Source organism: Seriola lalandi, unplaced genomic scaffold (assembly GCF_002814215.2).
Source record: "Seriola lalandi dorsalis isolate HSWRI2012SDOR001 ecotype SW California unplaced genomic scaffold, Sedor1 jcf7180002054923, whole genome shotgun sequence".
Taxonomy (NCBI): domain Eukaryota; kingdom Metazoa; phylum Chordata; class Actinopteri; order Carangiformes; family Carangidae; genus Seriola; species Seriola lalandi.
Genome location: NW_019525475.1, coordinates 832,262 through 850,210, shown reverse-complemented (window position 1 = coordinate 850,210; position 17,949 = coordinate 832,262). Strand labels below are relative to the sequence as shown.

Below are 17,949 nucleotides of genomic sequence, written 5' to 3'. Positions count from 1 at the left end.
TTATAAGCGCGCATCAATGCGGTCATGTCCACCTTAGTAATGCTACGTTTAGGAACATCTATGAAGTAAAACGCTCTTTCTTGTAGAGACAGCGCGGCCACAGGTTGCACTCAAAATTACCAGTCAGAGGATTTAGTATAATCTTAGTATACACACTGTCCTTTTGTCAATCTGCAAAGAAGAACAAAAGCTTATTCACCGCTGTCTTTGAGTGATCTTAACCTACAATTGGTGTATTTAGTTCCAGAGGGAAGCCAACTGCAGATGCAACAAGCCAGGGCATTGTTGTGTCCTCTTGCTCCTTTTCATTGACTCCTGGCAGAAATGTTTATAAAAAGGGCACAGCCACACTAGTTCTGACCAAAGACAGCAACCAGGGCTGAACATCAAGCTTCACTATGGAGAGGCTTTCTCTTTGGCTTTCAGAATAAAGCAATGAAATCCCCACGAGCATCTCAAAGTGACAATGGAAGACGCAGAGGACAGCATAGCTATCATTGGGATTGGATGCAATTTCCCTGGAGGTATGATTCAATTATGATGCTGTTGCAAGGATTTAGGATTTTGTCTCCGTGGTTGTCTTCATTCGAGGTAAATTATCGCCATCTGTTTTATTTTAGGCGAGGGGCTGGACAATTTCTGGAAGGTCCTGTTGGAAGGGAAGAACTGCGTAGTAGATATTCCAGCTGAAAGGTTCGACTCCACTTTTTGGTTTGATGCTGATGAGAGCAAACCCGGAAAGACACGAACAACCAAAGCAGCTCTTATAGACGGGTAAGCATTATACTACGCGTTAATCCTTCCCTTGAGAGATGTTTGGATTTTGATGGATCTGCTACTGCTGTATAATTTCAGGTTTAACGAGTTTGATCACAAGTTTTTTGGCATCAGCGAAGCAGAGGCTGATTTCATGGACCCTCAGCAGAAACTCCTCCTTCAGTGCACATACAGGGCGTTAGAAGATGCAGGAATGGCTATGGAAAGGATCAGCGGGAGCAGAACCGGAGTTTACATAGGTGCCCACAATCGCTCTATGATACATGTTAAATTTCTTGCACACAATTTAACGAAGTTGTAACCCACTCTATTTTTTTTATTTTTTATTGTGATGTTGCAGGTCTTATGAACAGGGATTATGAGATGCTCCAAAGTAACAACCCCAATGCTATAACCCACTACAACGGCACTGGAACGGCCATGAGTGTGGCTGCCAATAGAATTTCCTTCAGCTTTAATCTCACTGGCCCTTCTTTTGCCATTGACAGTGCTTGTTCCTCATCTTTGGTGGCTCTACATCTAGCATGCCAGGCTATAAAGCAAGGTATTTGTTTATCTATTCCCCACAAAAGCCGTACCTAATAGCTAGTTTACCGAGATGTGGTATTTAAATATTCATTCATTCAATTTTCTTTTTCAACCAGGAGACTGTGAGATGGCTTTGTGTGGAGGTGTCAGCTGTATCATAGAGCCCAGAGTGTTTGTTGCGCTCAGCAAGGCCAAGATGATCTCACCTGAAGGGACCAGCAAACCTTTCTCCAGGAGAGCAGATGGTTACGGTCGAGGGGAGGGCTGCGGGGTTGTTCTCCTCAAGCCTCTGAAAAATGTAAGAACATTATTGCAATTATGTAATTTCGTGTGATCACATACAGTAGAAGTAATAGCTACCGTGCTAATGGTCTGACTTTCTATACAAAGGCCGTAAAAGACTGCAACAAAATATGGGGTGTCATCGGCAAAACAGCAGTCAACCAAGACGGACGATCGGTCACTCCAATCACCAAACCTTCCGTGATGCAACAAGAGGAGCTGCTGCGAAGAATCTACTCTGAGTCTGACCTTGCAGACGTTCAGTACATAGAGGCACATGGGACTGGAACCCCAGTGGGAGACCCAACGGAGGCAGGGAGCATCTCCAACGTCATCGCTAAAGCCCGAGCTCCTGGTTCAGAGACACTGCGGATCGGCTCTGTGAAGGGTAACATTGGACATACAGAATCTGCAGCTGGGGTGGCCGGACTCATTAAGGTTCTCCTGATGATGAAGCACGAGACCATTGTTCCCACTGTTTTCTACTCTGAAGACAATGCAAGTGTAAACGTAAAAGCTCTTAATTTAAATATTCCATCTAGAGCTGAAAGATGGGAGACGAATAGGTCATTGAAGAGGGTCGTCGGGATTAACAGCTTTGGGTTTGGCGGCACAAATGCACATGTGATTTTAAGAGAGTATAGAAAGACCACTGTTCCCACACAGCTCCCAAAAGGCTGTCCAAAACTCTTTGTTGTATCTGCAGCCTCTGAGAAATCATTGATGCTATCCATCGCCGACACCCATCAAAAGCTTTGCAGCGTTCAAGCAGTTGACTTACAGGCGCTGTCATACACCTCAGCATGTGGACGGAGTCATTACAGACACAAATATAAGAAGGCTTTTCTGACATCTTCCCTCTCAGATTTACAGCATCGGCTGAAATCTGCGCTGAAGACAAAGGTGGAGCTAACAAAGTCAGACATCCAGGTGGTGTTTGTGTTTTGTGGGAATGGAGTTGCCTACAGGGGTATGTGCAAGCAACTCCTGAGAGAGGTTCCTGTTTTTAGAGATAAGGTCAGAGAAATTGAGAATCTCTTCCAGAGTTATAAAAGCACCAGCGTCAGTCAATGGCTTGCTGGCAACTATGATGATGATGATGATTTCAGCAAGCCAAATATTGTCCAACCTCTGCTCTTTGCGATTCAGGTTGGCGTCTCCACTCTCCTGAAGCACTGGGGTGTCAAACCTGATGTTGTACTTGGACACTCCGTTGGCGAGGTTGCCGCAGCTCATTGTTCTGGCCTCCTTTCTCTTGAAGATGCTGTTAAAGTATTACACCACCGCAGTACTCTTCAGAGCAAGGTCACAGGTGGGAAGATGCTTGTGGTCAGTAACGTGGCTGTAGAAAAGGTAGTAGACATCCTTCAAGTCTTCGACGGCAAAATTTGTGTTGCAGCTTTCAACAGCCCTCGGTCCTGCACACTGTCAGGGGATTCAGATGCAATAGATGTCCTCTATGAAAGGTTAAATATTCTTTTTACGGATAAAAACCTCTTCCTCCGTATCTTGGATGTTCCGGCGGCATACCATAGCCATATGATGGATCCCATATTAGAGGACATTGAGAGAAGCATAGATCTTTTAGATGCCAACGAAATGGAATGCAAACTTTTTTCCACAGTGACAGCGGACAGGTGTTCAGATGGTGACTTCTGCACTGGCAGGTACTGGGTGAAGAACATCCGAGAGCCCGTTTTATTTGAGCAAACACTGCGTGCTGCCACCAAACCCCAGCAATCTAGGAGAAATGTGGTCCTCGTGGAGATCGGACCTCGTAGGGCTCTCCAAAGGAACATACATGAGACTCTGGGAAACGGCGCCATAGTTCTCTCCTCTGTCCAGCCAGAGAAGGATTATGACACAATCTTGTCCGCCTTGGCAAAAGTATTTGAACTGGGCATAAATGTGGACTGGCATCGACTCTACAAGGGTTACGAGACATCGCCCGCAGCTCTTCCAATCTATCAGTTCGACCACTCAAAGAAAGAACTGAATTTTGAAGATGTGAGGAAAGGTGACGAATTATCTGCTTTTCCTCCCCATACCTTCATATCCCAAATAAAGCTATGTGACAAAGAGTACATGTGCAACCTCTCTTTAGAGGCTGCACCATATCTTTGGCAGCATAAAAATAATGGTGTTTCCATCGTGCCGGGTGCGTTTTACGTTGAGCTAGCTTATGCCTCGGTGATGGCGAGCTTAAAACCAAAGAAACCTGTTTCTCTGCTGCAGCTCAGTGTTACATTTGAGAGTCTCTTTACGCTCAGCTCAGACCAGCATCAAATGAAAGTCGTACTTGAGCATGTAGACAATGAGACCTCTTTTAAAATACAGTCTTCTCTCGCAACACATGCATCCGGCAAATACAGGATCGCAGATGGCCAACCACTGTTAGAGGAATCAACCATTGTTCTCAACATGATCTGTCAAAGGTGCAAATTGCTTATGAAGAGAAAAGAGATTTATTCAATCCTTTCTCGAGCAGGATTTGAATATGGCTCCGTCTTCAAACAACTCGATGATGTGCATTTTGGGGATGAATTCAAGGAAGCTGTGACAAAAATTCAAGTCCCTGGAGAACTTCTAGAGCACCTTCATGACTATTTCATCCACCCTGTGTTACTGGACTATTTCCTGCAAATGACTGCAGTGGTGGCTACCGGACGGCTAACAGCCAAGCAGGGATTCCCTTCAGCTATAGGTTGTGTCGCCATTTCAGGACCATTACAAGAGGAAATGGTCATATATTTACGGGCAACTCAAGAAACCCCGGACTTCCTTGAAGTGTGTGGTTGCTTTTCTACCACAGAGGGGAAAGTACTAGTGGAACTTAAGAGAGTGAGGATCTCATTTTTGGGCAATTGCTCGAATGTTCTTCAGTCGCTGTTCTATCACAATGAAGTAATTACAATTTTTGACAAGTCGGATTTGCAAAATAGCAAAATAAAAGCACTCATTTTTGAAGACAAACTCTACATGACTAAAAGAATTCAGCCATACTTACACCCAGAGTCAGTCGTCGTGGAGAGCAGAGATTATTTGGTGTCCGACCAACTGCGAGATTTAGTGTTTCGCTCACTCGACGCTAATGTGGATTTGGAAAATGTTCTCTTCATTTGTGGAGTAGAGAACCTCAGTCACTTGTCGTCTGAGCAGACACTGGAGAGCTTGGTTACCTGCTGTGAGCTGTATCGCCAGATTGTGTTAGCCTTGAAAGAGAGAAGACCGTCTTGCACTGTCCGCGTCATAACCTACCGATCGACAGAAATGACTGTGGACCATGTCAGTCCAGGTTTTGTGCTGTCTGGTATGACAAGGGCTTGTGCAGCAGAGATGGAAGGTCTCTCTTTTCAGCTGATTGACCTCGCTTCTGTGACCAGTGAAGATGTCCAAATGCTGGTTCATGTAATCAACACCTGCAAGCAACAAGAGGTCGTAATCGCCAAAGGCCAGGCGTCGGCAACAAGAATCGCGCGGACCCCAATGACGGGTGTGGCTTCGTGTGAAGGTGATGTGCAGTCAGTTTGTCTGAGCAACTTTGTCCTACAGACAACTGATCCATACAGACTCGCTCACTTGTCTGCTGTCCCCTTCAACACAAATGTAAGTCCCATCCAAGAGAAGTCAGTTGAGATTCAGCTCACCAATGTGTGCGTGCACTCACCTGATTACTTTCCTGTCACCACCACACATTTAGACTTCAGCAAAACAATGTACTGGAACCGGCATACGTCTCAGAGTCACAAGCTTCTGGTTTTAGATTTTAGTGGCGTTGTCACAGCTGTTGGGACAGATGTTCACAGTCTAAGAGTAGGAGATCATATCGCTTCATGTTATCCTGTTGCTGCCACAGCGAAGATTAGAGTTCCTGAAGCTGTGTGCTACGGTACAAAGAGACTCCCATTTCTGAAGGAGACGCCATGCGTGTCTTACTTCATACTGGCATGGGAGATCCTACAGAGAATGCTGCCTATAGTAAAACAGACGCACAGGAAGCTGACCATTGTCTCCTCTAACTTAGCCTCAGCTCTGATGAAAGTTTTAGCTCTGACAGCAAACAGGTCAGGCTGGAACGTTTCCTCTCAGCCACATTTCAGCAGAGCACCTCTACATTTTGATCAGAGTCATGCATTTGTTTTCCTGCCCCCATTCGATCACTCTTGGCAGGAAATACAAGACAGTGATGGCCTCGAGAGACATGTTGTTTTTGTATGCAGCAGCCACATGTCATCCTCACACTCAGCAGACTTGTTTGCATCACAGAGTGAACACGTGCACGTGCATAAACTTGATGTGGCTAATGTTCTCCAGAGAGCCAATTTGCAGGTGCAGAGCAAGAATATCTCTAACTGGCTAACGTCATTAGGTTTTGATTCAGTATCTCTACCTTTGAAAAAAGAGATATTTCAACTATCAAGCAAAAAAGAGAAGCAGACCGACGCAGATTCGGAGTCTTATTTCACCACGACAACAGTGCGGCAGGTGGTTCTAGATGATGGAGAATCTCATTTTCCGGTGTCTGATATCCCTTTGCTCACCAGGCCAGGACAGCTTTTTAAACAAAGCTGTGTTTATATTGTAACTGGAGGCCTTTCTGGTTTGGGACTTGAGACGGTGAAGTTCATTGCCTATAATGGTGGAGGTTGTATTGCAACACTGTCCAGAAGTATCCCGACAGACGCAGTGAAGCTTGAAATGGAGCTCCTCCAGAAAAGATATGGGGTTTCTATCTTAAACATCCAATGTGATGTTTCTGTGTCGATGCAGGTGGTGGATGCAATCTCAAAGATTGAACATCAATTCTCTTCCTGTCCGATCAGAGGAGTGTTTCACAGCGCCGCGGTGTTACACGATGCGCTGATTGAAACCCTCGACGAGTCTCTCTTCCGAAAGGTGTTGCAGCCCAAAGTGAGCGGCGCTCTAAATCTTCACTCTGCAACTCTCCACAACAAACTTGATTACTTTGTGTGCTACTCGTCCATCTCTTCGTTCATTGGCAACGCCTCACAGTGCAACTACGCCGCAGCCAATTCTTTCCTCGACTTGTTCTGTCATTATCGGCGGAACCTCGGTCTTGCCGGACAGTCCGTCAACTGGGGGCCTTTGAACCTTGGTCTCCTGTTGAACAAAGACCATTTCCAAAAGTTCTTAGAGGCAAAAGGGATGACGATAATGGATGTGTGTGAGGTTCGTGAGGCACTTGAAAAGTGTCTTTTGATGAACAGACCACAACAAGTCGTGTGTAAGTTCAACTTCAGAAACCTCAGCATTCACGTTCTTTCACAAAATGCGTCTCTCAGAGAACGACTGTCAGCTTTAATGGAAATGGAGCTCAGAGATGACATTAGTAATGAACCCAAAGTTCTGCATTTGCCTTCCACACATGAAAGCCTGAGAATAATTGTCAGTGACATAAGCAGTGTTGCTGTGGATGAGCTGGAAGATGACTCTGCTCTGTGTGAGCTGGGTATTGACTCCATGATGGCCATGACGCTTCAGAACAAGATTTTCCAGGAGACAGGGGTGAATGTACCTTTGGTGAGAATACTGGATCCTAACAGCACATTGGCCACTTTGGCAACTATTGTAATGAACAATGGATGATTTAATTTACTATGACAAAGAATACTTTGAACGATGAGTCAGAAATGGCTTTGTGAATGCATGAAAATGCTTGGATTTAATTTTACATTTTGCACAGCGACTGCACGGTTTCACTGCTGCGACATTGATCTCATAGCAGTCAGATTGTTTTTTTGTCTTGTTTATATAAATGTTTTTCCACTGATATCTTGTGCTTCTTTCTGATTTTTATTGTAATGTGTATATCTATATTAGTGACATGTTCTCTGTTAAAGATCTGTACAGTAAATGTGGTTGTCGGCGTGATTCATAGCCAGTTTATAGTCTTAAATAAATCAGCTTGATCATGTCTGAAATAATGTTGCAGACCAGCTCATTAAATCATAGAGATTAGATATTTTATGCTTTAATTATTATCATCATTAAATCCTCTGAGGAGACAAACCCTACAGTTAATTAAACATTAATTTTATTTATGGCCAAAGCCTGATAGAGCTTGTGTTTTGTTGCCATAGAACATTGTTTTTGTTGTGTACTTTGTCGTAGGTGCAGTGAGACACTGTTAATTCCTTTGTTAATATAATAGGATTCAAAATGAAAATTAATTAAAATGTCTTGAACTTTAAACGCATTTTTTCCCCCTTTTTTTTCTAAAGTTTGTTTTGTTGCGATATTTATACACTCTTAATAAATGTGAGTTTGTGTAATCTTTAAATAAACCAAACTTATCAAGTAAATAGAGAAACTGGCAGTTTGATTTATTGTGTCATGATGAAACAAAAATGAAAACAAAAACTTTATACATGTTGCCAAGATGCAAGTTATTTGGTGTCATATTTGCAACTACAATGATGTCCATTAAAGTTTGCTGTAAAAAAAAAAAAAAAAAAAAAAAAAGTTAGAAATAACATTTTATACACACGATTGAGGTCAGCCTGATTGTCAGGCTTTTTAGTTATAAGGGACCCAAATGCGGACCTCCCAAGAGTAGGTGAAATCAGTGAGGTATTAAGCGAAGGAAGAACAGAAACTTACAAAAACCAAGAAACCAAAATACACCAACCAGGAAGAAAAAAAAACAGAAAATCCAAGAACTAAAGTACAACAGAGGAAAACAGGAGGAACTAACAAAGACAAAGGGGAAAACAGAGACTAAATAGACACAAGGAAGGCAAGAGTGATTGAACACAGGTGAAACATATTAGGGCGGGGCAGACAATGGGAAACAGGACAACGACAGGAAGTAAGAGCGAGACACACAAAACAGGAAATGACCAAACTAATTAAGTCCAAACCTAAATTGTTCGTCACAGCAAACTATGACAGAGAGGAGGAATTGCTGCTTTGATTGTGATATATTTTTTCTTTAGTAGGAAAACACTGTCGTAAACACCTTAAATTACCATACCTGTTGTACCTGTTGTCCTCCAGGAGAATGTCTTTGTCTTTGTCCACATGTTGTGATCAATTATAGGTTCAAACAGTTTATGGGACATGCCAGAATAATGTATCATATGTTTTTTTTTCCATCAACATCATAAAGTTGACAATCAGCCAGAATCATTGAGCTTATCAGTGATAAGAAGTCACCATGACCCATAAAGATGAGTGAAAACAAAACGGGCTGATAAAAGGCTGTCACAGACTTGAAAAATTACAGACAAAGCTTCAAAGATTGAAATTTATTGACTTTATATATTGATTTATTATTGAATAATATAAAAGAATATACATTTATAAATTATTCTCTATACATTTAATACTTTCCATTTTTGTACAATTTTCATTTAATTGTAATATTTTGATTGTGAACATATTAGTAAACAAAATGAATAAAACTGTGATACAAAACACCAAAAAAGTGAGTAAAATAAAATGGTGTATGGTTATATCAATGTAGAACAATGTAAAACTACGATACAAAAAATGAACTGAAACAATAACCAGGGCCAAACATTTACAAAAAATAAAAAATTAATGATGCTGTTTATATTATATCTGCCTTTGTCATTTTTTTTACAGCCTGGTTGAAAGATCCTCTATGTCTTCAGTGCGGTTACTACTCACTGGGTTATCACTGGCGTCTTCGCCTTTAGCTCCTTCACTCAGTATGGCTACCACTGCTGATAGTGTGGCGTTGGGATCCAACAGTTTCACCAAAGGCACATTCACACCTCTCTCCTGAAAGATCAGATTCTGCAGAGTCATGGCCTGCATGGAGTCGATGCCTAAGGACGAGAGAGGCGATTCGTCTTTCAGCTCACTCTCATCCATGCCGATGGTCTCAGTGAGGAGCGAGACGACGTACTCTTTCGGTGACACAGATTCGGCTTGTTTAGTTTGAGAATCCGTGTCTTTGGATTTTTGAAAAGCCTCCTCCACTAAGGCGGACAGGCGCATGGTCAAGGCCGCGTTTTGAGAGAGGATGTTGTACCTGATGTTCCTGAAGTGGAACCTGCAAATGGCCTGTTGGGGTCGGTTGAGCACAAGGCACTGCTCCAAGCTTTTATGAATTTCAGCCACATTCAATACCATCATCCCTTTCGCCTCTAGAAATCGCTGGAAATGCTCCTTGTTGAGAAGGAGGCCGAGGTTCAGAGCTCCCCAGTTGATGGACTGTCCGGGCAGCGCGAGTTTGCGCCTGTACTGGCAGAACATGTCGAGGAACGTGTTGGCTGCTGCATAGTTCGTTTGTGATGCATTTCCCAGAAAGGCTGAGATGGAGGAGTAACACACAAAGTAGTCCAACTGACAGTGCTGTGTCGCATGGTGCAAATTAAGTGCACCGTTTACTTTTGGTTTGAGAACTTTCTCATAGAGGGATCCGTCCAGCGTTTCAATCAGTCCGTCATGCAACACAACTGCACTGTGAAATACTCCTTTGATTGGACAACCAGGGAACTTCTGGCCAATGACACTGATAACCTTATGCACCTGCTCAGAGATGGATATGTCGCACTCCATGCTAGTGATGCAGTTTCCACACTGGTTCTCTACATTGTGTAACTCCTGCTGCACATTTGGTGTGGGCCTGCTCCTGGAGAGTATGACAATATACTCGCCCCCTCTTTGCGAGATGAACTTGACGGTTTCAAAGCCCAGACCAGAAAGACCACCCGCCACTATGTACACTGCTCTCCTATGGAAAAGTTTTTTTTTTGTTGGCAGCAGTGGAATCTCAGACACTGCACCACTGACATCTTTTTCCAGAGACACTACAGCCAGTTTCTCTGAGTTGAAGTACGATTCCTGTTCCTCAAAATTAAGGCTCTTGATGCTGTCAGATTTCACGCCCTGAAAGGTGAAGCTTTTAAGGGCAAATTTCATGCTCAAGTTCAAGGACTTGAGCCAGTGATGAATGTGTGGCCTTTGTGCTCTCAAGGATCCTTTTTGCAAAATGACTGGCATCTGAATTGTCTGCACGTGAACACTTTCCTTTACACTGTGGAGCACGTCCTGAGCAAGCGAGCCCTGCGCCTGAGATTCACAGACGATGACAACATGTTGGACGCCTGGAAAATCGCAAATTTTGCCAAACAGGGATTCATCAAATGGAGGCAGGACGACAAATGCGTCAATTTGATTGACATCTACAAAAGACCCATTACACTGTGTTCCAACAACCACATTCCAGCCTGATTTGCAAGATGTAAGCACCAAGACTTTTGTCAGAGCAGAGTCGGGGACAGAGGATATGATTCCTAGATGATGTTTGGCTTTGGGCAAGGCTCGATGCACGATTTCCCATGCCAGCACAAAGTAGGAAACACAGGGTGTTCTGTGAAGGAATGGGAATCGTTTGGTGCTGTAGCACACGTCCTCCGGTACTCTGACCCTGTTGGCTGCCACTACAGGATAACAGGAAGCAATGTGGTCCCCCAGTTTGAGTTTCTTGACATCTTTTCCCACAGCTGTGACAGTACCACTGAAATCAAGAGCCAGCAGCTTGTGATTCTGTGACGAGTGTTTGTTCCAGTACAGTGTCTGTCCAAATGTCAGGTGTGAAACACTGACAGGGAAGTAATCAGATGAATGAACGCATATCTTACTAGGCCGGATTTCAACGTATGCGTTACTGATTGGCTGGGCCCCTTCGTCAAAGAGAATGGCACTCACTTGAGTTATCTTATGTGCATCGGCTGTCTGAAGGATGCAGGGCTCATGCATTGTAGAGGTAAAACTGCCCCCTGAACTTTCAGTGATTTTGGGTGGAGTACGGACAATGGAAGGTTTCAAAATCAGCCCATCTTTCACCACCAACTCTGGGTACTTGCTGCAAGGGAACGATTGTAGGACTTGAGACAGAGCTGCAATGTCCTTGGCAGAGACAGTGCTTATATCAATCAGCTGAAATGAAAGATCTGGTATCTCTGCAGCAAATGATCTCGTCATACCAGCAAGAGCAAAACCTGGACTTATGTAGTCTAAAGTGATGTCAGAGGAACAGTAGGTTACTGCTCTGATGGAGTGTGGGAAGTGAATTTGCTTGAGCTCAAGGACTATCTGGCGGAAGATCTCACAGCAGTTTACCAAATTCTGCAGGACGACATCGGCTGCCAGCGAAGTCAGGTTTTCTTTGCCCCACAAAAACAAGACCTCATCAAAGTTTTTCCCGATATCTGTGATATCAAGTTTTGCCAATAGAGAGGGAAAGCCATGGCTCAAGATATCTTTTGCATGTGTGAATAAAATGTAACGAGATCTCGAGTCCAAATGTTGTTGCAGGCCTTTAGAGATCCCAATACGATCACAGAAGACCAAGGCTTTAGGAGGAGGAGCATATGTGATACTCTCAGGTACGACACTGAAGGCATTGTGGTAGAAGTACTCCTCAACCACATGAGAGTGACTGCCGAGATACTTGATTATCACATGCTTAACTTCAACCAACACTCTGCCCTCTCTATCTGCAAAGCATCCACAAACCTCAAAGTGATCAGTGCCCACATCAGTCGCTCTCAGATAGACAATCATCTCCTCTTGCAAAGGTTCAAACACTGTCAAACTTCCTATTTTGGCAGGAAAGCCCGGCCTGCCAGCAAAAATGTGCTCCACTGTAACCGGGAGAAGCTGCATCAGAAAATCCAACACAACAGGATGAATGCAGTAGTCATGCAACTGAGGCCGCAGCTCCTCCGGAACCGAGATGACTGCAAAAGCCTCCTTGAGATGTTCTCCATAGTGCACAGTCGCCTTATTCTGGAAGACGTCTCCATACTGGAAGCCTCCTTGAGACAGATACCCGTAGAACTCCTGAAAGCTCACGACAGATTTGCATCGTTTGTAGATGGAGCTCAGTGAAATATGCTGCTCGTCAATCAGCCTCTCTCTTTTGGAAACGACTGTGCCTGATGCGTACACGGCAGATGGGGAGAATACCCTGAAACTGGTTTCTTTCTCTGTTTGTTCCAGTTGCACCTTCACTTCAGGCGAATTTGGGGCTAAAACACATGGACTGTGAAAATTGACAACGAGCTTTAGTGAGTTGAGCGGCACCTTTGGTTTGGCAGTGGCCATGACTGCGGCTAAGCCCAGCTCCGCATAGAAGGCGCCGGGGATGATGGGTATATCGTTGTGTTTGTGCTCTTTCAGGTAGAAACAAGAGTCCGACATCAGATCACAGCTGAAAATATTGCTTTCACTTCCTGTCTGACAGAGCACAGGATGATTGCTCACTGTGTTTTTCTGTGCTGCTCCGATGATAACATCTCTGTCTGAGCAGTCAAACTTGTATTTCGGGAAAGGCAGTGGCATTGTCTTGTATCCTCTGTAGAAGGTGTTCCAATCTACCTGAACACCCAGTTCAAACAACTTCGACACAACAGATGTCATTGTTTCATGATCTTTCTCTGGCTGCACCGAGGCCAGAACAGCCGTGTTGTTACCCAAAGTTTCCATGATGTTTCTCTGCAGCGCCCTTCTTGGCCCAATCTCCACAAAGACGGTATTCTTCATTCCTTTAGCTGCCGACCTCACCGCCTGCTCAAACGCCACTGGTTTGCGAATGTTTCTTGCCCAGTATTCACCTGTGCAGAAATCCCCCTGCTCGATTTCCTTGCCTGTCACTGTTGAGAACAACTCTGTGTCGAGATCGTTCACCCGTAAGGAGCCAAGTGTTTCCTTGATTTCTGGCAGAATCGCATCCATCATGTGGCTGTGGTAAGCAGCGGGGACATCCAGCACACGGAGGAACAGGTTCTGACTGTTGGCTGAGGTGCTTAGCTCCTCGTGGAGGCTCTTGATTGCGTCTGCGTCACCTGAGAGGGTGCAAGACTGCGGGCTGTTGAACGCAGCGAGGCAGGCTCTACCAGAGTAACGAGGGAGAAGAGCGGTTACCTCTGAAACCGCGATGTTGCTGATCACGAGCATCTTTCCCCCGGTGACTTTGCTCTGGAGGGTGCTACGGACATAGATGACTTTCACTGCATCCTCAAGAGAGAGGAGGCCCGAGCAGTGAGCGGCTGCAACCTCTCCCACAGAGTGTCCGAGTATTGCGTCAGGCTTGACACCCCATCGCCTGAGTAGCGTGGTAATGCCAACCTGGATGGCGAAGAGTAAAGGTTGGACAACCTCTGGGTTCTTGAAGTCAGCACTCTCAGACTCGCTCTCGAGTGTCTCCAGGATGTTCAGTGTGCTCAGCCTTTTGAAAAGTTGCGCAGTCTCTTTGATTTTATCTCTGAACACAGGCTCATGTTGTAGTAGCTGCTTGCACATGCCATGGTAAGTAACGCCGTTTCCACAGAACACAAACACTAATCTCGGATCTGACTGGGATGGGCTGACATTTTTGCTCAGAGCAACGCTTATCTTCTCTTTAAGACCGACCACAGATGACACCGTGACGGCCTTTCTGTATTTATGTTTTAGATGGCTTCTTCTGCAAGCTGATGTGTACAGCAGAGAGTCTAGATCAACTCCACTGTCTGTCTCGAGCTGTTTAACGGTGTCTTCCATCATCAGGGAGAGAGATTTTGTTGAATTTGCCGACATGACGAAGTACTTTGGTTGTGTCTCATCGTTCTTTTGCCTTGTGGGCGACTGTTTGTACTGTTTGACAATAGCATGTGCATTCGTTCCCCCAAAGCCAAAGTTGTTCACCCCTGCGATTCTTGCACCGGAGGCTTCCCACTTTTCCGCTTCCTTGGGAACCTTGATGTTCAGGGCTTTGGCATCGACACTGGCAGTTTCCTCAGAGTAGAAAACAGTGGGAACAATGGTCTCGTGCTTCATCATTAGCAGAACCTTAATGAGCCCGGCCATCCCAGCTGCAGATTCTGTATGTCCGATGTTGCTTTTCACAGAGCCAATCCGCAGTGCTTCTGAACCAGGAGCTCTGGCTTTAGCGATTACGTTGGAGATGCTCCCTGCTTCCGTTGGGTCTCCGACTGGGGTTCCAGTCCCATGTGCCTCTATGTACTGAACGTCTGCAAGGTCAGACTCGGAGTAGATTCTTCGCAGCAGCTCCTCTTGTTGCGTCATGGAGGGTTTGGTGATTGGAGTGACCATGTGTCCGTCTTGGTTGACCGCTGTTTTGCTGATGATACCCCAGATATGGTCATGATCTTGTATTGCCTGTAAAGAAACAACCAGTTTAGTCCTGATTCAAATTGTGTATAAATATGTTCTGAACTTCTACAAGAGACACAGGGTTAACTAATAACATTTATGGGTGCTATTCAGACTGGTTAATATTTAAAAGAAATAAAATGTTAATTTATACTGAGTGAGTCAGTTATTAATTGATGTTGCTCTTATATCTGATATGGTCTGATGTTAATAAAAAAAAAGTAAGGATGGAAATTGTCACATTTATTTTGACCTTTTTCAGAGGCTTGAGGAGAACAACCCCGCAGCCTTCCCCTCGACCGTAGCCATTTGCTCTGTTGGAGAAAGGTTTGCTGGTCCCTTCGGGTGAGATCATCTTGGCCTTGCTGAGAGCAACAAACACTCTGGGCTCAATGATACAGTTGACTCCTCCGCAAACAGCCATATCGCAGTCACCTGATAAGATCAAAAACATTTTATTATCGCACACAATAATATTTTAATGCCCTTTTTAACACGGATCCTTGTCATAAAAATTACAATCCTGAGGTATGAATTTCCATTAGAGTTACGATTACACATTACTCTCCAAAGTGCTATTGCCATCAGTTACACATGTACTACAGACGGACCTTGTTTAATGGATTGGCAGGCGAGATGAAGAGCCACGAGGGAGGATGAGCAGGCACAGTCTATGGACATCGAGGGCCCAGTAAAGTTGAAAATGTACGAGACTCTGTTTGCTGCTATACTCATGGCGAGCCCGGTGCCAGTCCAGTGGTTGATCACACTTGGGTGCACATGTGCAGCATTTGTTTCATAATCTCTGTTCATGAGGCCTATATAAATATAAAGGAAAACATGTTGGATCACTCTTTAGTATTTAGAAATTTGGGAATGGGTGATTTAGTCAGTTTAAAAAAAAAATTGGATGGAAAGAAAGAAAAAATATTAATGCAGAAAATAATTATATCTTTAGTCATGACAAGCCGGTATGTTTTTACTGTCTCACCGAAAAACACTCCTGTCCGGGTCCCACTGGCCTTCTCCATAGGAATCCCAGCATCCTCCAAAGCTCTGTAAACACACTGAAGGAGCTGCTTTTGTTGAGGGTCCATTTGTTCCACTTCACTGTCACTGATGCCGAAGAACTTGTGGTCAAATTCATTGAACCTGAAAGCAATTGATCAAAACTGCTGGGATCAATTTAAGTTTTTGATAAATATGTTTATTTCTCTCCATGTATATTTATTCATTTAATTCTTTTATACTTTAAAGTAAAATCTATTTTATGTGAGAGACTTAAAATATGAAGAAGGAGCTTTCCAAACACCTCTTGCTTGGTTTGAGTAAATATCAAAGTCTGAAGTTTTGGATGTGAGGAAACTAAAACACTTCTATCAGGAGTTACACTGCTTTTCTTAGATTTTATATATTAGTGTGTTTGGTTTAAAGACCGTCCATATATATGTATCCCCACACCTGTTGGTAATCTTCAATCAGTGACATTCAACGAGCTATGCACACCTGAGTTCATCACAATCACTTAACACTTGGAAAAGTCAAGCGAATAAATCAACATTTCTCATTAACTCAGTGTAAAGAGCATATAAAGTCACGGCTACCAAGAAATGCACAAATAAATAATATACACACAAACAACATACAAACAACATTAAAATATAATTTATTATCTATTGCATGTTTACAAAACACAGGTTTATCTAGATGGGTTCTATAGTAAGACTGAAATACCGTACCCATCAATGAGAGCAGCCTTGGCTGTGCGGGATTTACCCGCTTTGTTGTCGTCAGGGTCATACCAGCCGGCCAGGTCAAACCTCTCTTTGGGAATCGGCACAGAACAGTTTCTTCCATCCACAAGAACCTTCCAGAAATTGTCAAGCCCTTCTCCTGTTTGGAAACACAGGAAGCAGAAAAGCGAGCTGTTTGTATTCAGCATTTTGTAGTTACCTGATTTCATATATACAAGTTACGTTGAAAAGAAGAAAAACAAACAGCTCCCAAATCTCGTGGCTTACCCCCAGGAAAGTTGCATCCAATGCCCACCACTGCAATGCCGTCTTCAGCTTCCTCCATCCTGACTGTACATCACTAAGACAGAAAATCAAAAACCTTTACTGCACCATCATGTCAATATCCCTCCTCTTTCTCCATTTCTCTTTCACATCCAGAAACTAATGTGGTTAGTATTTCTGTAAGACTTGCGTAATTAGTCCAGTTTAGTCATGCACCACATCATCCTTACATCCATACCGTTTGCCGTTTCCCCCGGTGATGCTATCGCTGTCGGACCTGCAGCTGATTCTTATAGCCAGTCTCTTTTCTCTATTAAACATTAATGATTGATTGTATACGTGGCCATGGAGATGAAGGACCTCAGTGAACACATTTATGGTGCCTAGCAAATGATTAGACTAAGTTTAATGAGTAAATCAATATGTTATATACAACAAAGAGGCGACTCTAGGTCTCATCTCATCGAAGCTTATCACAGTTTTCCACAACTGACAATCAACCAATCAATAAAGGACATTCGGTTTTGAATTATTCTTTTGGTTTCAAATTAAACCTTTTCATTGCTTTCCTCTTAAATTTGATAAATTCAATAATAATATTTTACCAAACTTTATGTCAAGTAATAGCAAATATTAAGAAATAGGCGATGTAGTCAACAATGTTATCAATACTCCAATACCTTACATAATATATACAATACACACTGTGGAAGAGGGTGTCCTTAGTTGATATTAACTTTATGTTGTTGATTAGGTCAAGGTCAAGGTAGATGTGGAAAATGTTACTGAAACAAACTGGAACAAAGAAGCAGAAAAACTTTTTAAAAGCTTTTAGTTTTTTAATCACAGGCTTTAGATGATTTAAAACATCCAATAACCCTCAGCTTCTTTTTTTACACACAATCCAATAAATAAATGACAATAACAATGTATGTAAAGTTTCCTTTGGACACTGTGCAACTCCAAACATCCTCAGAACAAACAGAGCATATGAAAACATGTAGAAATGATTGTAAAAAACAATGTTTCCTACATCTAAATTCCTGCATTTGCTTTAATTTAAATTATTTCTGTTGAAGCACTTTCGCTTTCTTTAGAGTCAGATCAAGTTCAATCAATGATTTCCCTGGACAGGATTAGGGTTTTTTTGGTTTGGGTAGGTGATGCACATATTTAGCTGTAATCTTTGTTT

At 43.3% G+C, this 17,949-nt stretch overlaps 2 protein-coding genes across 3 annotated transcripts in view; one reads left to right on the top strand and one right to left on the bottom strand.

The window, feature by feature from the left end:
- The first annotated feature begins 466 nt into the window (after positions 1-466).
- On the top strand, positions 467-7,624 carry pks1 (polyketide synthase 1). Its single transcript, XM_023431466.2, has 6 exons — positions 467-524; positions 621-774; positions 856-1,016; positions 1,118-1,321; positions 1,422-1,603; positions 1,696-7,624. The coding sequence occupies exons 1-6, from the start codon at positions 467-469 to the stop codon at positions 7,192-7,194; spliced, it is 6,258 nt and encodes a 2,085-aa protein (XP_023287234.1). The 3' UTR covers positions 7,195-7,624.
- A 286-nt stretch (positions 7,625-7,910) lies between these two features.
- The window catches only part of LOC111673643 (uncharacterized), a 23,192-nt gene continuing 13,153 nt past the window's right edge, over positions 7,911-17,949 (bottom strand). Inside the window, exons 2-7 of one of the 2 annotated variants that reach the window (XM_023431475.2) lie at positions 16,761-16,833; positions 16,479-16,632; positions 15,731-15,891; positions 15,351-15,557; positions 14,993-15,174; positions 8,979-14,745 (exon numbers count right to left, since the gene is read on the bottom strand). In XM_023431475.2, the coding sequence (XP_023287243.1) occupies positions 9,190-14,745; positions 14,993-15,174; positions 15,351-15,557; positions 15,731-15,891; positions 16,479-16,632; positions 16,761-16,818 (6,318 nt within the window). In that variant the 5' untranslated portion in view covers positions 16,819-16,833 and the 3' untranslated portion in view covers positions 8,979-9,189. Of the gene's footprint in view, positions 8,042-8,978; positions 14,746-14,992; positions 15,192-15,350; positions 15,558-15,730; positions 15,892-16,478; positions 16,633-16,760; positions 16,834-17,949 lie in introns of those variants that run through there. The other variant, XM_087169934.1, reaches the window with a different exon arrangement.